Genomic DNA, 23,726 nt, shown 5'->3' on the forward strand with positions numbered 1-23,726 from the left:
GGGACATGGAGGGGGATGTCAGTGCTGGAATGTGGGGGGTGTAACTGCAGGGCTGAGGGGCAGCCCCAGGCTGAAATGTGGGGGGCCCAGGGCTGGAATGTGGGGGGTACTGCAGGGCCATGGGGGGGCCCAGGGCTGGAATGTGGGGTGTGTGTGTTGCTGCAGGGCCATGGAGGGGGGGCAGGACTGAAGTAGCAAGGAGTGCAAGTCAGGATGGAGCATGTGCGGGAGAGTGGGCTGCAGTTCTAGGGGGAGTGTGTGTGGTGGGGGGGAGGCTTCAGGTCAGGACTGGAGCATCCTCAGGGTTGGGACAGAGCCTGGTGCATAGCTGGCACTCGCTAGCCAGTCTGCCAGCTTGCTACACTCCTGTGCACCTGAGAGTTGTCCTTCCTCTGTCTCTAGGAAGCGTGTGATTGCCCAGAACCTCTGTTCCAACCTGACCCTCCCAGGCACGGGGTGGGGACACACCTGGCCAGTTCTGGGCCAGGGGGCTGTGTGTCTTTTCCCAACAGGATCCTGGCCCGTTCGGAAGGCGCCGTGGCCCCTTGTCCTTGCTGGCCTGGTCAGCTTCGCCCCAGCATTGCCAGCTGATGGGTCAGTGATCTCTGGCAGGGGCCCTCTGGGGTGCAATGGGAGTGGGGATCCTCAGGACCCTGTGAACAGAACCAGCCTCCCCATGATGGGAGAGTGACAGGACCGTAAAGGGGGGCAGAATGGAGGGTACCCCTGGGGTGTGTGTGGCAGGGTCTGTTGCTCACCCCCCACCAGCACAGCAGGATGTGCTGCACCCTCTATGCACCTCTGGCCATTGGTAGCCATTGTGGGCGGGGCACCTCTGTCGGCCTTGTGTTGGTTCAGTGAGCTGCTGGACTCTGCACCTGGGCTGTGAATGCAAGCGAAGGCTGGGGGAGGAGAGATGTGGGGGTGCCCTGGGCAATCCAGGGGTCTCTGCCGTGTGGTGGTGATAGGGAGTCCGATACCTTTGGTGCGGTGAGGGAACCACTGGCAGCCCGGGGGGTGGGGGGAGAGGAGCTGTGCAATGTGATGCCCTGAAGGAGCCTTGAGCTTGGGGGAGGCAGGAATAAGGGGGTGGGTTCTATGGGGATAGGAGTCTGTGCAGGGTGATGCCTGGGGGGCAGGAATAACAGGGTGGCACAGGGAGGGGGTCTGTGCAGTGTGATGCCCTGGGGAGGGAGGGTAGGAATAAGGGGATGGCACAGGGAGGGGGTCTGTGCACTGTGTAAGGGGGTACCATGTGGGGCCTGTGAGCATGACGCTCTGGGGGCAGGAATAAGGGGTGCCATGGGGGGCGTCTGTGCAGTGTGATGACACGAGGAGCTTGTGCGAGCTCAGGACGTGGCTGGGCAGGGGGACCAGGGGTTCAGTGCAGTACACGAGGCTCTGCTCTGTTGGAGGGGGCAATACCATGAGCACAGTCCCCTGTCCCCATGCCATGTCCCCAGGGCTTGCCAAGGGCCGTCCAGGCCTCGGTAACCCTGACCCAACAGCGGTTTCTCATCCAGGTCTGACTCTGCTCCAGAAACACCCAGCCCTGAGCTGCACTTCATGGCTGGGGAGCAGCCGGTGCCAGAGCCTGCGAGGATGAAGTGTGGCTCTGCTCTGGGTCACGGACACCAAGGATGGCTTGACCAGCCAAGAGCAGGGAGTGAGCCCAAATGGGCTGGAAGGTGAAACCTTCACCACTGCAGTGTCCAGCCCGTAGAAGCCATCCCGGCCAGGGCAGCATGGTAGGGCTCTCAGCATAAGGGATGCACGAAGTGGGGCGTACACTGGGCACTAGAGTTGGCAGGAATTCTCTGCTGCCAGTTCCAGGGAAACCACAGCAGAGCTGAGCTCCGTGCTCCTTACGTGCTGTTCAGCAAGCCCGGCCCTTGGAGCCCTGTCACACTTCCTTGCCCAGAGTCCCATAGGGAGTCTGGGAGTGTCAGCAGCTGCTTCTTGGCAGGAGGCTGCAGGCCAGGTCTTGGCATCTCCATAGAGGAGGATCTGCTTTGCTGCCAAGGCTGCGTGTGCTGGCCCAGGGGTCTGAGGCAGTGTTTTCCGCAGGAATTGAAATGCGGGGGGAGGGGAGGTGTTCGAATTTACGGGGGAGGGAGGAGGAAGGGCCAATGAGGGGTGAGACTGTGGGGGTGAAGGTGGGCTGTGAAGGTATGGCACCATAGTAAAAACTGAAAAATGTTTCATTTTATTAGATTTAAATAAATGTTTTAAAATCATCGCACAAATTAAAGTTGGCTACTCAAGCCTTCCATGAAGCACAACATCTATATCTGTCTTTGTTTCTTGTTATAATTTTGCACAACTCTGTTAATGAAACTTCTTGAATGCAGTGCATTCATCTTTGGTGGCTTCTCGCATGTCCGGTACTTCCATTCCTTCAATTGATATGCTCATTAGTTCATTCACATGATCAGGCAGAAGGCGACTTTTTTCAGAACACAAAATTCTATTAAACGATGAAAAAGAACGCTCAACTGTAGCTGGTGTGACTGGGAGTAGAAAGAGATGAATTCCTACTTCTTTCATCCCAGGAAACATAGCACAAAGATCGGGTCAAGCCACTAGTGATGATAAAAAAGAAGTTGAAGTCAAATCTTCATTCATTCGTCGTATGATATTCCACTCTGTGTTCAAATTCTCTATTCTGTCCTGAGCACATGGCAGCCCCATTGCTGGTAGTGCCTCACTCCACTCAACTGTTGGTGTTTTAAAGCTACGTAGAAGTTGAGTAGACTCTAGAAGTCACTGTTGTAGATTTTTAAGAATCAAGTCAGTGTACTTTTTCAGTTGTCTTAAACATTTGTTGTCCTCTTCATTTAAGGAGTCAGTATAAATGCCTTTATTAGTCAACTTCTGAACTGAAGTTTTTGCTTCTTCCAGTAATTTTTCAATTGATAGCTCTCTGATTGATCCAAGGGTAGCTTCTCTTCCTGGACAAAGATCTACTACTGTTGGAGCAGATGCCTGGATGGCATTGTTTAATAACCCAAGTGGTTTCAACAGTAGACTTACGAGAGAGAGAATTGCAATAGTCTTCTCTGAACATAGTAGCAAAAGTAATCCACCAGCCTCACTACTTAGATCCATCCCATCTTGGTAGATACTTTCCAAAGCCAGTAATAACGGCTGGAGTAATTTTAAGACAACAGCCAAGGATCGCTCATGAAAAAGCCAGAGGGTTTTCCCAGGTTGGACGAATTTGAACTTCAGTCCCAGTGTATCTTCTATATTTTCCAAGATATTTAGTCTTTTTGGACTCTTGCTGAAAAAAGAATATAATGAAGACATTAAATTTGTTGCTTTTTTAATGTCTTTTGAAGAGTCTGCAGCTCATACTAGTGCTAGTTGGAGTAGATGGCCTCTGCAGTGTGTATAGAGAGATTAGGGTTACCCTTTTCTCTGAGCAAAGCTTGTACTCCACCATGTCTTCCAGAGAAGTTTGCAGCTCCATCAAATGTTCAAGCAGCCATCTGTTTGGAGTCCAATTGACAAGCATTTAACTCTTCTACGATGTGGGTTGTCACAGATGCAGCCAATGTGTTTTCTGTAACTTGAACATCTAGAAATGCATCTACTGGCCTACCACTGACATCAAGATAACGTACACAATGACTTAATACTTGATGCCCATTTGCATTGGTGCATTCATCAGCCATGTATGCAAATTTTTTGAATGTGGTGAGAGTTCTTCACTTTTTCAACTGTTGAGTCTTTCACTGTTGCACCACATGCTTCTAGCCAGTCAGTTGAGTTTCTTGCAGAAAGTGAGCATTTGCTGGTCTCGTTCAGAACCAGTGTTCAACTTCAGGATGAACAAGTGACAATGCACTTAACACTGGCCTCCAGTTTGTAGTGTGTGGTATCTCTTGCTTAAGTAGAAAGTATGATGCCACAGCCATGTGTGTTCACATGAACTGTCTTGTGTCTCCAGCATTCTTAACAGATTCATGAACACTCACCGGTGTTGTCCTTGGTCAGTGGAGACTCAGAGTTCAGAGGTGCTTTCACATGAGTTCACCTCCCAGGTGGGGGGCAAGAAGGCACCTTGCTTGTTCCTCCAGCTGCTCACTGTTTGCTCTGGCCACGGTTTGTTGTTCCACCGTTCACTCCATTGCTCTGTTGCCAATGGTCCTACGCTGTCACCTTCTGCTGCCACCTGCCACTGTGACCTCTGCAAGTTGGTCTCTTGAGGTTCTACCCAGCTCTCAGTGGTTTCAGCTGAGCTCTCAATGGGGGAACCTCGCTGCTAGTGCAGACTGGGCCATCTCTTCCACAGAAACACTGTCTCACAGCAGGTCTAAGCACTTAGACCTGATTATCAGTGATTTCAACTGTAGTGGTTACTTAACAAAACAAAAGACTATCTATGGAGCCTAATTAGCTCTGTCTTTAAACAATGGAGAGGGGCAGGTCAAATAGTATTTGTGACTCAGGCAGACCATTAAGCAAAACACCTGTCCCCAACCTCTCTCTTGATGTCCTCAATCAGCACAGGCTAAGTACATTCTACTGCCCTTTACTCATCCAATAAGAATAACAACATTTCATTACCTCCTTGTACAAGGGTTTGCCGGGGCTCGACCCTCTCCGGGGCAGCGGGGAGCCACACCGGCTCACTACCCACCGTTGAGCTTGGGGAATTCGTCCGGCCGTGGGGTCTCCCTCGGCAGCCCTTGCTGTAACCAGAAGAAACACGGTAAGCCCGGCCCTGGCTCAGGGCGGGGCAACAATGCTAAGTCAGGGCTCTGGCCCTCAGTCAGGGCTGAGCAAATAGCGGTACAAACCGTAGCTAGCCCAGGCCCTAGGTCAGGGCGGAGCAGCAAACACTGAGTCAGGGGCTCAGGCCCTCAGTCAGGGCTGAGCAACAACAATAGGTCCCAGCCTTCTCAGGCCAGGGAGAGGGGGAGTCTGCCACCCACAAGTTGGGTGGCAGGGGGGACGCAGGCCCTCCCACTCCACTGCGTCCCAGCCTGGGGCCCTAGCAGCGGCAGAAGACCCCCTGCTGTCAGTGGGGATCCTGGCCGCAACACACCGACATAGGCTCTGGCAGTGCTGCAGCCAGACTGGGGTCGGCTGCCCCTGGGCTAGGGTTACCATACGTCCGGATTTCCCCGGACATGTCCTCCTTTTGTGTGCTAAAAATAGCGTCCGGGGGGAATTTGTAAAGCACTCACAATGTCCGGGATTAGCAGAGAGTGGCTGGGAGGGCTGCAGGGAAGTCCCGGGCTGGACTCAGGAGCAGCTGTAGAGGAGCCGGATCCGCCCTGCATTCTGAGCCAGCAGCTGCCTTGCAGCCCAGTCCAGCAACACTGTGCAGGGCCAGACCGGGTTTTGTTGTGCAGGGCCAGGGACCAGGTTTTGTTGTGCTGGAGAGCTCAGCCACGTGTCCGGCTCGGCTGCACAGAGCCCAACACTCTGTTCTGAGCAGCAGGGTAAGGAGGTCAGGGGGCAGGAAGGTTCTGGAGGTGGAGGTCAAGAAACGGGGGGGGCTTTTTGGGGGGAGTGGAGAAAGTTTTGGGCAGTCAGGGTACAGGTAGGGGGTAGGGTCCTGGGGGGCAGTTGGGGGGGGTCTTAGGAGGGGGCAGTTAGGGGACAAGGAGCGGGGGGGGGGTAGGGGGCTGGGAGTTCTGGGGGGGAGCTGTCAGGGGGCAGGAGTGAAGAGAGGGATCGGAGCTGTCAGGGGACAGGGAGCAGAGGGGTTTAGATGGGTTGGGAGTTCTGGGGGGGGGCTGTCAGTGGGTGGGGAGTGGTTGGATGGGGCGTGGGAGTCCCAGGGGTCTGTCTGGGGGTGGGGGTGTGGATAAAGGTTGGGGCAGTCAGGGGACAAGAGGCAGGGAGGCTTAGATAGTCCTGGGGGGCAGTTAGGGGCAGGGGTCCCAGGAGGGGGTAGTCAGGGGACAAGGAACGGGGGGAGGGTTGGGAGGTCGGGGGGGGCGGGAAGTGGGAGGGGCAGGGGCGGGGCTAGGGCGGGGCTCCTCCCGTCCTCTTTTTTGCTCGCTGAAATATGGTAACCCTACCCTGGGCTACTTCCACACTCCCCCTCGGGGCCTACCTGGGTCCTGGTGTTGGCCTCTGGGGGATCCAGGACCATGGGTTCTTTGGGGCAGGGGTTGATCGGCAGGCCCGGCAACTCCTCTGGGTAACGAGCGCAGGGCAGGTCCGGCAGCTCCTCCGGATAGCGGGCGCAGGGCAGGCCCGGCAAGTCTGGGCAGCCACCTTGGGCCGTGGGGGTTTCCCAGTCGCGGACTGGGCAAGAGACGTCTGGTCTCTCCGGCGGCTGGGTCTTTTCTGAGCTCTGAGGGCGAGCCTTTATATTTCCGGGTCGCTGCCTGACCCTCTGAGGGGCGGGCTCAGAGCTCCCTAGCTCCGCCCACTCCGGCCTCCGGACGGGCTCTTCCCCCTCCAGGGCGGCGGGGAGCCACACCAACTCACTACACTCCTGCAGTCAAGTGATTTGTAACCTAACCCCAGCCAAAATCTATCACTTGGGCAACACAGCTCTGTTTGCTGGATACCTAGGTAGATTAGGTGTGAATGTAAATACAATCTGGTCCTGCAGCCTTTCCCCCCAGGCCCCAGCTCATCACTAGCTGTCAGGGAGAGCTCAGTTAGACTTTGCTTACAAATCATCATTTGAAATGATTAGGTTGGCCAACATCACCGAAATAAATGCACTGACATTGTCATAAAAAACAGCTGTATAAGGAAGCTAGTCTATGTTCATACTTCCCAAATGTATTATACTTTTTCAGATACACATATTTTATCATACACTTTATATGCTTTTAAAGTGTGTATCTTAATGTTTCAATTTCAATTCAAATTTCCAAATAATCACTACATTGGCAACACTGCATGTAATATTTCACAAAACTTGGGGGGAGGGTTTGGGGAAATTCAGGGGGGGTGTACGGAAATCCCTGGTCTGAGGGCTCCCCTCTTCCAGCCCTGTTGAAAGGAGGGGCTGATTTGAATGTGTGTCTGTGAGGTCTCTGTGCTGTGGTTTGGCAGGGCGAGTACAGACACAGCCAGGCAGCAGGGACTAGTTAACTTGCCCCGAGCTTTCGGCAAGCGATCAGGGTGAGATGGGGGTGGAGAGGGAAAGAAGAGAGAAAGGGGAAAATGGAGGGGCAGAGAAAAGAGACCAGGAAAGGGAAGACTGGGTGGTGAGGAGATGAAGAGAGGTGGGTGAGAAATGGGTATAGGAGAGGGAGTGAAAAAGGTGTGTGTGTGTGTGGGGGGGGGAGACTGCACAAAGAGAAAGAACTAGAGAGAGAGAGGAAAGATGGAGAAAGAACGAGGAAAGAAGAGAGATCAGGACATCATGAGGAAGAAGAGAGGAGAGGAAAACGGAGCAGATGAGCGAGGGGGGAAAAGGCCCTGAGGGTTATCTCATGTATTCCGCTGCCAGGGTTTGCGAGGCCCTTTGCAGACTGAGCTCCAAAAGCAGCCACTTCTGGGGTGGAACATATAATAATCTACTGCAACATGACCCAGAAGGTTAGGACAGGAAGTGATCTTCTCCCATTGAAACTACTGGGAGAATTCTTTGAGGTGGGCTCAATGTGGTGGTTGCTTGAGTTGGAATTGGGGCTAGGACCTGGGGAGGAGTGTGTGTGTGTGTGGAGTGGGGGAGCGGGATTGGCTGGATAAATGCCAAGGAATCTTCGATGATCACAAGTGCTCTGGCCTTTGGGCTCATATCTCTGAAGAGAGGTGGTGCGGGGGGAGAGGAAGGGGATGGGTCAGAGAAGGAGTAGAGAAGGGGGAAGAGACTGGGACAAAAATGCAGGCTCTGCCCCTCACCAGTTTTTCTGTTCAGCTCTGGTGAAGAGATGCGAAATGCTGGGAGGGGAGATGGAACAGAGAAATGAGGCCATTGTGCCTGCAGTGTTGGCCCATTGTATGAGCTTTTACCTCGGACCGTAGCTTGGAGGCGGGGGGGGGGGGGTCTCTCTCTCTCTCTGGAGGGTGTTAGGCACCGAAACAGAGGGGTGGACATCAGCTCCCCCCAAATCGTCATTCCCTGGAGAGAGAGCAGGTGGTGGCATAGCAGAACCATGTGGCCATCCCCCCAGCCTACGCAGGGATCTCTTTTGATTGGCTGACTGAGTGTGCTAGGAAGCAGCCTGGGGTCCTGGCCCTGTGGAGCTGGCCCTGCCGGCTCCCCTGGTGCATGGTGTCCGTCGCACTGGGGGAAGCTGCCCATTGTGCTGTGGGTAAATTGCACTGCTATGGAGGAAATCCAGGCAGCGGGATGTAAAAGCAGCACCCTTGGGCCACGCTCTCTCTGCTGCAGTCCCAGCGGGCAGGCCGGGCACGGAGCATGTGCCAAATCCCTTGGCTTCCCCTGGGGGGAGAGGCTATGAAGTGAAGCGTCCTTTGGCACCGAGGTGCTGCAAGGAGTGAGACTACCCCTAGCCACCAAGGAGACTGCTTTCCCCTCCTTGGCAGCTCTGTCTTGCCAGCTGCATCAGGAGATCTGTCCAGAGGGCTGTGCTGTGCAGAGTACAGAGGAGGCTGATCTGCCGGCTTTGCCTGTTCTCTCCCTCCAGGACTGGTGGCGACGTGGGGCCATCTCCCCACGGGCAGTACTGGAAGCCCCACTGCTTGCGGACATGTCGAACTCGGCTGCGTAATGGACTGTGGAGAACACTTAGGCACTGGCCAAAGAGGATGGACTTTGATGCCCTAATAGGTCTCATCCACCTCTAACTTCCCCACTGCTCTGCCCAGCCTGAAGGCAAGGCCTCTGCCTTTTGCATCTTCCCAGACTCCTCCCCTGGGCTTCTGAGACAAGCCCTGAACTAATTGGATTCAATTAGCACCCCCTCCTATACTCCCCCGCGGTAACTGATTGCATGCAGCCCTCCTTCGCTCCCTCTGCCAGCTCTGCCAGCTGGTGAAAGTGCTTCCCTGCTCTTCCAGTCCTGAAAGGATGCAGATGAGAGCTGGGATCCCAGCAGCCCTGGCACCGCATGGTGGGGAATGAATCCTGGATGAGTGGGCAGGTAGTTGGACTGCCAAAGGGGCCCTGGACAGGTTTCAGGGGGCGGGGCTCTGAGGTTTGGGTTGTGTCTAATTCAAATGAAAACCATTATAGTAACGCTTTGCCCCAGAGCACCTGCCATCTCAGGGCCTCTTAGCCCTTTACTGATGTTAATGAACTAGACTTGAGGCTGGTATTATTGATCCCACTTTCATGAGTGAGGAAACTGAGGCACAGAGGTGACGGAGGCCTCACAAAGAGTCAGGAGCAGAACTGAGGATAAATCCCAGAAGTCCCAATCCCCTGCCTTCACCACATGGATAATTTTAAAACAGGGGTGAACAAACCCAGCACTTCTGTATCTCAGAAACCCTTTCCAAGGTGAGATCTCAGGGATGTTCCAGATCTCATCTCATCTCCTCCATACTGCTTAGAGCATTCCCAACTCAGTGACTGGGGAATGCCCAGAACAGACGGGAGGGAAAGGGACACCAATGCCGCTATGCCAGTATAGCACCCGGTGTAGACATTCATTCAGTTTAGGAAAGGCCTTTTTCAGTACAGTTTCAGCCATTTCCCAAGCCATACAAGCTATAGCAGAAAGAGGCCACTTATACTAGAATGAGACAGTACACAGGGCCGTCCATAGGCATACGCAGCATATGCGGCTGCGTAGAGCACCTGAAAATTTGGGGCACCACCGGGACCAAAGGCGCCAACTTCTCATCTTGCTAGGGGGTGCTCGAGCTCCCGGCTCCACTCCAGGCCCTGTCCCCACTCCACCCCTTCCTCCAAACCCCCTCCCTGCCTCTTCCGGCCCCTGCTCCACCCACACCCTGCCTCTTCCCTGCCTCCTCCCCCGAGCACACCCCGTCCCCACTCCTCCCTCTCCCTCCCGGAGCTTGAATGCCATGAATCAGCTGTTCATGGCGCTCTGGCAGTGCTGAGAAGGAGGGGGAGGAGTTGGTAAGTGCGGGGCCGCCAGGTGCGCAAGACGTGCGTGGGGAGGGGGAAGAAGGGGGGAACTTGGCGCCGGTGGGTGCTCTGCACCCACTAAATTTTCCCCATGGGTGCTTTAGCCCCAGAGCACCCACCCACGGAGTCCACGCCTATGACCGGGACAGCAGGTAAGAGCGGGTTGGCTCCTGCACACCCAGCGCCCGCTGCAGTCTCCTTACTAGGCAGAAGGCAAGGGCTGTATTCACAGGGGCACCAGTTGTGCCAGCGTAGGGGCACCAATTTAATAATACTGCGTAGGGCCCCATAAATCCTCAGGACGGCCCTTAGGTTATACCTGTATAACTGTAAACTATCAATGCTGTAGTAGTGCCTCTGTAGTTCAGACACTTCCGTCCCTGTAGTAAATCCACCTCTCCGAGAGGCGGTAACTAGGTCGACAGAAGAATTCTTCCTGCAGCCTAGTGGTGTCTACATCTGGTCTTAAGTCAGTTTAATTGCATCGCACGGTGTGACATTTTTCACAGCGTTAAGCAAACTTTGTAGTGTAGACCAGCCTTGTAGGACCATTCCTAGGGCCACTTCACATCCCTCTGGCAAGGTGAAGGTGCCTTAAAGTGGGCAAGAATTACAGTGACACTCATTGAAAGTGGCCTCAGTGTAAAATGAGAATGAGCCCTGTAGTGTGTTACCTCCATGCTGCACTGGGACAAGGGACTGCCAAGCTGCAGAGCACTGGGGGCTTGAACTCCTGAACAGATGGCTTAATTTTCCAAGGGTACATGCATTCCACTGCCTCCCTGAAGTCAGCATCTCTAATGATCGGGCCATGTTTATCCTGGTGCCCAGCTTGGGCTGCAGGTATCTGATGTTAAAAGCTTACGTTTGACTCCCTTATAGAGTGGGACCATGTATGCTACCTGCCCATCCTTACCAAGGAATTCAAGGATATACCCCCAATTATAAATCATTTTCAAAATGCTTCAGATCTGAATTCCTAGTTAGCACATCAGAGCTGATGAAAACAGGAAGGAAATTTAAACTTTCCTTTACTTTCCCTGGCAATGCTGTTTGTTTACTATTTGCACTTCACCAGGTTGGAGGTTGGAACTAAGCTGGTCAGTTTCATATTCTGTTTTGAATCAGTTTCACTTTGGATTTCTCCTACACTAGCACAAGACTGCGGCTGTGTTCGGTTTTATAGCCTTGCTGGGGACGTTTTTGATATAGGAAGAATATATTCAATGTCATGGGGGAGAGAAACATCCTCAAATATGAAATCTTTTCTTTTCATAGTAAGGTTTGAAAATATCTGCATACTCAAAGCCTGCAAGAAACTAGCTGACTCAGTCATCTACTGGTTTGTTTCATTTACTGCTGAGCGATTTATGTAGAGGAAAGGCTGACTGTTTGGAGGGATGGACATATGGATGCTGGAATAGAAGCGAGGGATTATTTGAGAGATGAGGTGGCCAAATGGTGGAATGTTGATAAAGAGAAGGGGATTTAAGGAGTGGGTAATTTATAGTGCTTGGGGAGAAAGGCAGTGTTGCTAGCTGTTAGGTTTTTATGCGAGTCTTGTTGTATGTAGTGTTTTTTCTTAGAGTTTCAGATCCTGGAGTCATGGGGTTACGAGAGAGTCTCAGTTTTCATCTAAATAAAAAAAAGTAAGTTTCTAGCCCTTGGCTGTGGAGCAAAGCTTGAAAATGTGATCTGTGTGCGCCTGGAAGGCAAAGAAAAAGACCCCAACTTCTTTGTAGTTCTTGTGATTTTTAACTCAATCTCGTAATGTTGCTCATGATTTTTGAACACTTGGGGTTGGCAGCGGTGGAAATGTAACAACTTGACCACAGTATGTATGTCGTATCCGGATCCCACGGCCCTTCACCTGCCTTGTTCTTTGGATCTCTCTGTTTGTAAAATGCCTCCTTAGCACATTGACTTCAGCTGGAGCGGTGAGTTGTCAGCTCCTGTGAAAACCACCTGGGCCCCACGTATCTCGTATTGGGCACTCCAAAATGGAGGTGTCCCCAGCCGCCAGAGACTCCTTTGGAAAATGGTGGCTCTAGTCACTTGCACAAGATGATGCTGCGAGCATGGAAAGACTGTACTTTACAACTAAGAGTCAATGGCAAAGCTGGGCTAGTTGAAGGGTGGTTCAGTGGTTAGGGCCCTAGCCTGCCACTTGGAAAACCCACAATCAATTCCCTGCTCTGCCACAGATGTCCTGGGTGACCTCAGGTAAGTCACTTAGTCTCTCTGTGACTCAGTTTCCCAGTTGTAAAATGGAGATAACAGCCCTGCCCTGCCTCACAGGGCCCAAGGCCATAAAGAATGTGAGGTGTTCAGAGACTGCAGTGAGGGGGGCCATATTAAATACCTTAGACAGAACCTTTCCCATTTCTTTAATACCGGCATGGTGCCGCCCCCTGATCGAGTGGGATATCCACCTGTTGCTAGGATGGGGGCGGTACAAAAGCTAACCCAGACAGACAGGCTAGCGGACTGAGCAGCATTAGATATTTACTTTTTGTCCCTTAATATAGTGCTTGGAGCTGAATTAGCAGCCCGGGAGTGATTCACAAGTCAGGGACAGCATGGGCGTTGGCAATAAAACCTGCCTCCTGCAAGTCACTAGATCCCTGTCCTGGAGGCACCCGTTCTAGGCATGAGTGGGTAGGTCAGGCCTTGGGATCCTTTCAGCCTCTTGGCAGCCATGATCAGCACAGGATAAGCTTCCAGGGGGAAATCGGCTGACACCCCCCACCCCACACCGACTCATTCTTTTTGCCCTGCTGTCTACTTCCTTTTAAAGGAAGAAATGTGTCTTCTTGGGCCTGCGGGAGGGAAGGCAGGCTGCTGCCGGGTTGCGGGTTGGCTGATGGGCCAATACTGGAGGAGATTAGGGAAGAAATCTGCCTTTCATTTTATTCCCCTCCATGCCAAGGACCAAATCCATCTCTGGTGTAACTGTGCAGGATTCAGTGGCATTCCAGCAGTGACTGACTAACCCCGCTGCCTCTGCCAGCTCGGTAGGGGAGAGCACACAGAAGCCGCAGAGAATTCAATCCCAGTGAGCTGCAGCTGCTGGGGAAGTCCTTGGCAAGGCGGGTCTCCCCCATCTCTTGCTCTGTGGCAGTCAGTCTCCTTGCAAGGAGCTGGGTGGAGCCCTGCCTGTATAAAACTTCCCAGTAGACTCCTTGGAGCCAGCTGCTTGTGGCAGGCGGGCTGGGGAGAGGCGGGGTGGGGAAGGCTGCGTGAGCACATATTGGCCAGCTGGGATCTTCGCAGCTGTCTCTCCCTGGAAGGCGTTGCAGTGGGGAGGTTGGAAAGGAATCCCATTGAGTTAAAGGCCAGGGGAGCCTCGAAAGGAAGAGCGGAGCAGCAAGTGAGCATGGAGCAGAGCTGCCTCTCCCAGCTCCTGGCAACCTGGTGGCTCTTTTGGAATCTTGTGGCCAGCTGCCAAGGGACCAAGGGGAGCGTGCCCAGACTCCGCCTGTCTTATAAAGGTAATTTGCAGGGGTGGTGTAGGTATGATGGTTCCAGGATATTAGAGAGTAGGGTGACCGGATGTCCCGATTTTATAGGGACAGTCCTGATTTTGGGGGCTTTTTCTTATATAGGCGCCTATTGCCCCCCACCCCCGTCTCGATTTTTTACTCTTGCTGTCTGGTCACCCTATTAGAGAGACAAGGTGGGGCAGGCACTGTCTTCCCCCGACCCGAAGAAGAGCGCTCTGTAAGCTCGACAGCTTGTCTCTCTCACCAGGAGAAGTTGGTCCAATATGAGATATTACCTTCCCCCGCCTTGTCTCTCTTGCAAAGGTAATAATGCTTATGGAGCTGTATTGCTGGGAGCTGCTGCACGTTCTCTCTCTGGGGATGGTGTTGAGGATTTAAACCTGAAAGCCGCACTGGGCTGCCCCCGGCTCTTCTCCCACTTTTGACTTGGCACTTGCTGGCTTCATGTGCTTATGCCTGGGTCTGAACAAGTGTTGGGGCATGCGTTGACCTGATCGGAGCGATCTCCAGTGTGTTGGGGACAGGGAGGAGGTATTGGTGGATAGGGAGGGGTGATTTCTGGCGCCTGCTGGATGTGGGGATGGGTTTGTATGCAGAGAGGTGATCATGAACAACTGGGCAGGTGTGAGGTGGTGTGGGTGCGAGCAAGGGTATACATTTCACTGTGGTGTCCCCGGGCTCTCATAACTCCTTCTCAGCTCAATTACACTGAGATCTGCGGGCAGAGTGGGAGTGCTGGCAATTAACTCCTTCACTCCTCCTTCTGGGTGTACACTGGATGCCTGACAAATTAGCCCCCATGACCCTGTGGCTGTACCGATATGTGCACTGCATGTGTGTATTCAAACTCTCGGTGCCCCATGGAACTGCAGAGCATTCTGCGTGAGTGTGACACATGGCACTTACAGCGGGGGTGAGTGTGTGTGTGTGTGTGTTGGGGAGTGTTAAGATTTATAAATGACAGATTTCAGAGTAGCAGCCGTGTTAGTCTGTATCCGCAAAAAGAACAGGAGTACTTGTGGCACCTTAGAGACTAACAAATTTATTAGAGCATAAGCTTTCGTGGGCTGTAGCCCACGAAAGCTTATGCTCTAATAAGATTTATAAATGGTCTGCCCCATTTGCCCTCACTGCCCCCTGGTAGTCTGCTGCCCCTCGTGTGGTTGGAATGGGAAAAAGAAGGGAGTTCCTGCAATGACTTGAGGGGTGGTTGCGCCCCCCCCCCACATGCTAGGAAATGTCATTCTCTCATTTCGTAGCAGCGGGCAGTGGCTCAAACAGGGAGGGTAGTGGCCCCACCTGCCCCCAGGCACTGCCAGGCTTTGCTTGTTCCCAGACTGCACAGGGATCTATCTCAATGGCTAACCTAGCAGCCATAGGCCAACCGAGATTGTAGCAGTCTGCGGGGAGAGTGTCTGCTACCCTGCACGTCTGTGTTACCTGTGAGACTCCCTCTCTCTGCCCTGCTGGGATGGAATGGTGCCGGGCCAGGATTAATGCCTAAATGAAGGGATCCTGCTTAGAAACGATCCCCCAACCTGGCTAACATGAGCGCCACCAGCCTTGGTCCCTCCTCCTTCTTCATCCCCTGGGTGAGACTATGTGTGTGATGGGTCCCTGGGGGACCCACAATGCAGTGATCAGTTTGCAAGACTGCATACAGCTGCAGCTAACAGGACAGTGGGTAGCTGGAGGGTTTGGGGCTGTTCCTGTCCTGCGTGGGTGAGGGAACACCTTGAAATTCAGAGCAGGTGCTTAGCGTAAAAGGGGAGGTGGTGGCTTTCAGGGCATGTTTGCACTGCATACAGCACTTGTAGATACTCCAGCTAGCTTTGATCCAGCTTGCTCCAGTAACAATAGCAGTGAAGCTGTGGCCATTGACTATGTACCCAGTGTCTTGGGCTGGGCTAGCCCCTGCAGCCGCCTGTGCTGGAGCGGCTTCTCCGCTATTGTTACTCAAGCTAGCTTTGATCTCAATTAAAGTTAGCTGGGCTATATCTCCATGTGCTGCAATCTTGCCTCCCATTGAAGTGTAGGCACATACCCTCTCTGCCCTGGCTGCAGCCAGCACCCCCTTGTGACCAGTGTCTGGTACTGTAGCCAGAGCAGCCTGGTTCTCAGCATTCTGCCTGGAGAAGGCTCTTTCCAACGCACGCGCTGTGTGCTGGCAGGCTTTGCCCCACTCCAGAAGGAGCAGGAGGACTGTTGCTTCCTAGACTGGCAGGTGCCTCCTGAGAGCGAGTGACCTTCCTGGAGCTCCGTGCCCCAGCGCTGGATCTGCGTGAGAATGGCATGCAAGGTTTGTTGTTAGCCAGCATTACCCTGTATCGCCCGATGCTTCCCTGGGATGTGCAGCGGCTTGATTTGCATCCCTTGTGCCCCTGCAACACTGTGAAACTGCCACGGGTGGGCTCTCTCCGGCCATCAGAGGCACTTCTTCCTTTTGCTGGGGCTGGAAACGCCTCAAGAACAGCCTTTGCCATGGAGTTTTGCCACCTTGTTTTGATTGGAGCTAGGAGCTGGACAGAGGCAAAACAGCTGGGGTTGGAGTTGCAGCTGGAGGGTCAGGCTGGCTTTTATTTTTCCCCTTTTCTGGGCCTGCTCCTAGTAAGTCAAACTCCCATTGACTCTGGTATGAGCAGGCACAGGCTTGGAGTTGTGGGCACTTGGGTGCATATGGTACCACCGAAGAGGCACTGTCTGTTGCACAGCAGTTATGCGTCAGGCTCAGATTGGGGACTTTGGTTGGGGACTGTAGATCAAATTGCATTAGATGGGATATTTCTGAAGAGTTTCTGACCAGCCAATATAGTCCCTCCCTCCTTGCCTCCCAGCCCTCAAAAAGACGTTGGGGGGTGGGATTGGGGAAAGTCCAGCTGGGAGAGTGGTGGAAACATGAAACAGAAGAGCTGGCTCGAGTCTAGGGCTCTTGAGGGTTTGCTGCACACTGCTCCAGAGGACAGATGTCAGGGTGGCTGAGACCCAAGCCGCTGTGGATCTGGTGGCTAACAGCGCACAGAGCTGGGGAAAGTGACCCTGCTGTTTACAGCGACTTGCTTCCTTGTAGATCTGGACTTGGCGGGGAGGCTGACTCGGCCTTTGGCTCAGAGCTCCTCTGGCCAGGGCAGAATGTCAAGGCTCTCTCTCCTTAGGTGGCCACTTGCACAGATGTGAGCTACAGGCATAAGAAGGAGAGGTTCCCCTAAAAACCATGAATGGCTCAGTTTGTGGGAGGAGGGGAGGGCAGGATTTGGGTCTGCTCGGGGTGGCTTCCTTGCTCCGCTCCTCTGAATCCCAGTGGCAGTAAAGTACTAAGCTTTACTTACTCCAGATACTGGGCCATGCATACCTGGTCTGGGGAGGTGGAGACCAGAATAACCCTACTCTGAACCTAGTCCCATGCCTGCTACTTGCTTGGGGAGGGAAATGGAGCACATGGAGACCCCTGTTCTGGGAAGCTGTCCTACTGGGACTCAAAGAACTGAGGGTACTGAACTGGTTCCTGCTGTTTGAGCAGGGGACATTGTTACCGTGCACATGGCAGCTGCCATGCTGGGACAGACCCATGTCCTGGCTGGCCAATGCCTGGGTCTTGTGCAGTACTGTCCCATGGGAGGACAGATCTTCCTGAGCCCAGCTGTTGAACAGCGCATGTCCTTAAGCCTGAGAAATGAGAGCAGTGTGTCCTAGTGGATGGAGCACTGAATTCTGTTCCTGGCTCTATCACTGGCCTGCTGGGTGACTTTGGATAAGTCACATGCCTGCCCTGTGCCTCAGTTTCCCCATCTGTAAAATGGGGATAATAAGTCTGACCTCCTTTGTGAAGTGCTGAGAGATCTGCTGATGAAAAGTGCTAGATGAGAGCTAGGGATTATAATTGTATCTGAGCAACTTTATTTGCTGGGTAATATTTTCAAAAAGTGCCTGAGAACTTGAGTCATTTTGAAAATGAGACCTATGCACCTAAGCTTAGTCACTTAGGTGCTCTTGAAAATTATACTCATTTCTTAGGCATAGGAGCATCTTCTCCTTTACTGCAACTCAATAAGTTCCTGCAGCTGTGAGTTCCACAAGTTAACTATGTTGCATTTAAAAACAATCTTTTTCTCCCTCCCCCTTTAAATGTACTACCTTTGAAATGTATCTAGTTACTAATTAACATTACCTTTGAAATGTATCCCTAATTAACCTTTCTGTACTGGTAGCACTGGGGACCCCGGTGTTATATGAATGTCCCTGCCCCAGAGAACTTGCAGTCTTAAAGACAAGCCTTCTGGCGCTGAAGGGGGAGCTATGATAGAAGGATGTAGGCAATTCTTAGCCATTCAGGAACAGCGATCTCAGCTCCCCACCTGCCAAATGATTATCCGCTGGCAGCTTTCTCTGTGCATTAAGGCAGAGGGGAGTTTCCAGGTGGGCCTTGAAGTTGGTGGCTTTCAGGATTTTTGCCTGGGAGCTTTTCCCACACAGAAGGGTAGGTGGGAGTAATGGGCTGGCTTTCTCTGTGCTGCCTTCGTCATTACTTTATGAGGAGTTCTGCGTGGGGAAATCTGCCAGGGCGACCGTGAGAATCTCCTGCTTAAAAAATAAACTCCAGCGCGGAACGATTAGCTGTTTAAAAATAGACTACAAGGGAAAGGAAGCCGGGAGGGCTAGAGATGAGAGGGAGGCTGCAGCGGCGTACAAGGCGGAGGTGAGGCTGTTTTGGCCTCACTGCTTTGAAGGAAGGCAAATCAAACAGCCCCTTTAGCGTGTGGAATGTGACACATCGCGGTTCGTGCAGCACTGGCTGTTAAAACCACAGTGGATCACGTCTTGCTGTGGGGTCCTGCCCAGACCTCCCTGCTGTTCAGCACTGTAGGGGTGCACCCCAGGGGTCCTGCCACCCCCATTTGCCACCCTGGCTGGGGGTGTTTCTGCTTCCACATAGAGATGGTAGGTGGCCCCAGAGCTCTGGGGTGGGGTCTGGTTATTTTCCAGGGGAAGGCTGCCATGCGTGGGTACATGCAGCAGGGTGGAGGTGAACGGGGCTGTCAGCCAGCTGGAGGCACAGCAGGTTCATGTCAGGGATAGGGCAGGGGAGGCTCTGGGAGGAAGTGCCCAGCACTGTGTGGGGGGGATGCTGGCTGGTAGCTACAAAGGGCAGGAAGAGTTTGAGCCCCTCCTTTCTAGGGGCAGTTGAATTCTCGCCTACTTGGCTGTGAACATGTCAGGCCAGTTTCAACCCTAGTGTAACTGCTGAAGTCAGGGGAGTTACCCCAGGGCTGGAGCTGGCCCATGCGCCATGAGGCTGAACACGTGCCACATTGCTTCCCCATCCCCCAGCGGCTAATCCAGCCGCTCACCTGTGAGCCAGCCAAATAGTTCCTGAACTTCAGTGTATAGTCAGGCCTTCCTGCTGCAGGGAGTTCCCACCGTATCTCCTGCTTCCAGCAGGGAGCTGTACCATTGTACAGGATGGACACACGGACACTGCTGGGCATGCTGGCCCCTCGCTGCGTGGTTCCCAGTTCTCAACCACTCAACTGGGGTCGAACTGTTGGTTACACCTGTTGGCTTTAATGAGCCTGCACTGGTGTGAGTGGGAGAGGAATGTGGCTCTGGGGAATGAGGAGGCTGCAAGATAGCACCCTGCCTCTCTCTCTGGAGTGGGGTTCATGGGACTCGTGTAGGGATAGACGGGTGTGAACCTCTGAATGAGGGGCTCCGGTCCCAGAGCCGATGGCCTGTTCCCAAGCACGTAGCAGATCGTCTGAGCTCAGTTTCTCTGGCTGCAGCTGTTTGGACTGTCTCTCTCAGCCTCCTGCCAGGTTCTTTGGCTCTTTTGCGCCTTGTGCCATGGGCTGCTTCAAGGACAAAGATCCAGGCAGCCAAAGCACAGGCCAGCGCACCCAGCGTCGGTGCTGTCGAGAATCCCGCCCCAGAGCAGCCGTCCTGATAAATGCACCCAGGGATGGAGCTGGCCTGAGCCAGTTAGAAGATCCACTGGGAGAGGACGAAGTGTGAGCCCAGTGAGAGGAGAACCATCAGAACTCGGCACCACTGCCCACTAGGGGTGGACTGAGCGCAGCACCTGTGTGGAGGGGGACCTGATCTGGATTTCCATGTCCTACTGGAAAGGACTCTGTGTAGGGAGAAAACCTGAGCTGGAATCCTGTGCCCACCTGGAGTGGACTCTGGATACATCCCGTAAGAGGAGGGGAAGAACCTGGACTGGATTCCTGTGATCACTTGGAAAGGAATGTGGCTCCTGGCCCTTCCCACCAGCCTGTGGTTGCTAGCACAATGATGTATCCCCGTGATTTATGTGTACAACATGCTGTGGCTCATTAGTCAGAAACAGACCCACAGAAAACAAACTGTCCTTGATTTGATGTAGGGTGACCAGACAGCAAGTGTGAAAAATCGGGAAAGGGGGTGGAGGGTAATAGGAGTCTATATAAGAAAAAGCCCCCAAGATCGGGACTGTCCCTATAAAATCGGGACATCTGGTCACCCTATTTTGATGCCTCCAAAGACTGGGAACCTCCCGCTTGGTAAGGACCCCAGCAGGGCAGCTCCCAGAGCCCGGCACCTCCTGGAGTGGGAGAGTGCTGCAGAAATGTGCAGGGGAGTTTGGAAGCGTGTCGCACTGGAAATGCCAAGGGCGGTATCCCTGTGCTTTGTAATTACAAGCAGCAACAGCCCCATGTTGCTAGGAAGAGAGCGGCTCCCACGGAGCACAAATGCTCTCTGGCCTGGGGGGAGAACCTCTCGCCCTGACCCACGGCTGACCCAGCGCAGCTGGCAGCCCTGAAAAAGAAGGAGACTCTTGGGCAGGGTGGAAGGAACCAGCCATGTTCCAAAGGGATCACCATATTTTCCCAATGGCATATGAGCAGGTTGGCTCCAGCACTATCCCCACTTCCTCACCCACCCTGGCAGGAAATACTGGAGCAGGTTTGGAGCCCTGCGATTATTGGTGCTTTTGACGCCTTCCCCCTTTCCTCCCGCCTGGGGACGTGCTCGGAGCTTTCCCGCAGCTCTCCGCAGGGAGCCGTTGGTTGTAAAACAGGGTGGCTGTTGCTGTCGCCAACTGTGCATATGCATGTTGTATTGTGCCCGCTTGTCCCCTGGCTGGTTGAAGCATGGCCTCCTGTTGTGCTTTGCTCACTGGCAACCCCTGCTGGAGAGGGCAGAGCGGATCAGCTGCAGCCCTGCTCTGTCACAGCTCTCAGTGGCTAAACAGCCCCTCAACTCCCAGTCTATTGTGTGGGCCATATTGCCTCCTCCCCATGGCTGCAGTGACCCCTGCTGGCAAGCATTACCAACGGCAGGTCCTCTCCATTGCTGAACTCGGCTAATCCACCAATCTGGTCCACTTGGGTCTAAAACAGATCCAATGGGATTTATTTCCCCTTTCTTCCCCATGTTCCCCGCCCCCTCTCTTTTCCCAGCTGCCCTAGTACGTTGCTCAGCCCCTGAATCTCTTTGGTTTGCAATGATGACGTTAGAGAATCCAGAAGTGAATCGGAACATCTCTAGTACTGCAGTGAGGGGCGAGACTTGCTGTTTACCATCTGGTTTTTCTAGGCACTTTCAAATCCCCACCCTGACGTAGATTGCTCTGCAAATAGCCTTGCCTAGTCATGGCCCTGCCAAAGGGCGCTCTTCATTGCCTCAGCTACGCAAGCTGCTCCGTCACCACGTTTGTCCATTGGAACAGCCGATCGCTGGCTGATCCGAGACTGGACCAGCCTAGCCAGGATTAATCTCTGCAGCTGAGCTGTGATTTTTGAGAAGCACTAATTAATGGGGCTTTCTAGTTCCCCTGGGGAAGTGGGTCAATATCATTCATGTTACCCTGGAGGAGCTGCCATGCAGAGAGGGGAGGTGACTTGCCTGGAGTCCCACAGCAAGTCTGGCAGAGACTCTGGAGGAGAACCCAGGAGTCCTGAGTCCCAGTGCCTGGCTGGACACGTTTTCTGTAGTTCAAGGAAACTCCCATCAGGGCTGCTCTCCTGCTATTCAGGGAAGCAGCATAACTCCAGTGGCTGGCAATACGGGGAATATAGTCTCTTCTGTGGCTAGCTGGGAGTTTCCTGCTAGGAGGCTGTGATTGGCTGAAACAGGGAACCGGAGTAGCCTTTTCGAAGAACAGGGCCCGTTGTGCAACAATCAGAGGTGATGCCAAAGCCTGCTGGAGTGCCTGGAGCCAGAATCGAGCTGGCTGGAGGGAGAGAAGGAAGCTGCCCCAGCCCTTGGTGCTGTGGGAGCAGTTAGTTCTCCCTGAGGCATGGGCTGCATGGAACAAAGCATTCACTGCACCTTCTCACTCCTCCTGCAGTGTCCTTCCTAGGGGGTGTGCCCAGTGCCAGGGCACCTCCAGCTGTGTGGTTGGGAAGGTCCTGGTCTTCCCCACCTTCTCAAGGTGCCCCTGCCTGTTTACAGAGGATTCATAGGGCTGGCTGGGTGCCGAGCCGCTGCTTCCTCTGAAGAGAGAGAGGCTGCTGTCTCAGTGCGAAAGATGGCTGAGATTCTCAGAGCTCATGGATCCGTGCACCCCACTGAAATTAACAGGAGCTGGGCAGCATTGAAAATTTCAGCCTATGCTTCCCCCCTCTGTGCCACCAGCCTTTATAGCGAGAGGCAGCATGGGCCTCTTGCCACTCGCTGTGTAATCCTGGGTCTGAGACTGTATGGCCTAGAGGAGCCGGCCCTGGCCTGGGCATCAGGAGAGCTTGAGTTTTAGTCCAGGGTTGGTTAGTGACAAACTCTGCCCTGGTGCGAGCCATTTCTCCTCCCATCCTTTATCTGTTTTAGGCTCTTAGTGGCCCTCTAGGTGCTACTATAATTAATAATGTAGGATGTTGCCTCCATTTCGCCACCAGTGAAGTGGGGATAGCAATGCTTCCCCGTGTGGGCATGAGCTTGACTTAGTTAACAGCTGGAAAGCACTCGAAATGTATAAGGCCAGCTCCTCAGCTGGAGTAAATTGGAGATTTATGCCATAAAATGCTACACGGTGACACTGCTCTAGTTCCAACCTGTGCGCCCTGTCGTCCTGCAATGATTCAGCCAAAAACTAGGACCCGGTCCTGTGTTTCCTGCTTCGACCTCCCCAGGGAAAACTCCCATCAGTCCATGGGAGTTGAATCTGAGTATGGGCTGCAGGCTCGGGCATGTAGTTATGAGGTGGTGAAGTCAGGGAATTCCAAGGGAAAGGCACTGTAGTAATGAAAACTGCGCGTATGCATTACTGTAGAGGGTTGAATTACATGGGGATCCCAATGCTCTGCTTGTATCATGCCAGCAGAGAATTGGCCAGTCAGGGCAGAGATCTGGCTAGGAGAAAGGGGTTGGCACCTAGGCACTCACTGATGTCAAAATTGCTCTCTGGAGGGGGCAGACTGACGAAGTACATGGCTTACAGGGCACTGTATCCCAGTACCTTAATACTGCGTCACTCCTATAGAAAGCAGCAGAGTCCTGTGGCACCTTATAGACTAATAGATGTATTGGAGCATAAGCTTTCGTGGGTGAATACCCACTTCGTCAGATGCATGCGGCTTCGTGCTCTAAAAGCAAAGAGAGGGAGCTGGGTAAGGCACAGGCCTGGGAGGCAGAGGACCTGGCTACTCTTCTGGCTCGGTTGCTAACTGGTCATATGACTCTGAGCAAACACGTCAACTTCATGTGCCTCTGTTTCCCCATCTGTGTCGATACGGCCCTGTCACATGGGGTGGGGATGGAGCTTAATCATGAATATTGTTAAAAGTGCTTTGAGATCCTCCAATGGAAGGCGCGAGAGACCAGCCAGGCATTAGCATTTGCTCTGCCATTCCTCTCCTCCCCAGCAGGGCTTTGATGTTCATTTAAAGTGCAGTCCTGGGTTGCCATGCTCAGTGTCTCCTGGAGACTACAGAGCACATGTGTTCAGTTTAAATTTAACGAGATACCTTTATTTCCCCCAGCCCCTTGGCTCCGCCCTTCACCCTGGGATCTGAAAGTCAAGCTGGGTTCATTTCTTCCCCTGCAACATCCCCAGTAATAAAAGCTCTTTAGACTAAATGCTGCTTCAGTGACACCCGTGTGACATCTGTTGTCTTGGGTGGGTTTTGCACAGTACCCAAACCTCTTGCTGATGCACAAGCTGGACGAGGCTCCGGCTATGGCAGGCTAACAGGTGTAAGTGTGTCTCATCGCTGAGCCCGGCAGCTCTGCCTCCGCGTTGGGAGTCCGACTGCTGACATGCTGGT

The 23,726-nt window shown here is 53.4% G+C and overlaps 1 protein-coding gene across 3 annotated transcripts in view; it reads left to right on the plus strand.

Annotated features, from left to right (window-relative positions):
- Positions 1-13,165: 13,165 nt before the first annotated feature.
- SEMA3G (semaphorin 3G) overlaps positions 13,166-23,726 on the plus strand; it is a 62,280-nt gene continuing 51,719 nt past the window's right edge. For 2 of the 3 annotated variants that reach the window (XM_005285257.5, XM_042861782.2), the window contains exon 1: positions 13,166-13,476. In XM_005285257.5, coding sequence (XP_005285314.2) covers positions 13,362-13,476 — 115 coding nt within the window. In that variant the 5' untranslated portion in view covers positions 13,166-13,361. Of the gene's footprint in view, positions 13,477-15,765; positions 15,788-23,726 lie in introns of those variants that run through there. The other variant, XM_042861781.2, reaches the window with a different exon arrangement.

The sequence above is a fragment of the Chrysemys picta genome, chromosome 7 (genome assembly GCF_011386835.1).
Source record: "Chrysemys picta bellii isolate R12L10 chromosome 7, ASM1138683v2, whole genome shotgun sequence".
Taxonomy (NCBI): domain Eukaryota; kingdom Metazoa; phylum Chordata; order Testudines; family Emydidae; genus Chrysemys; species Chrysemys picta.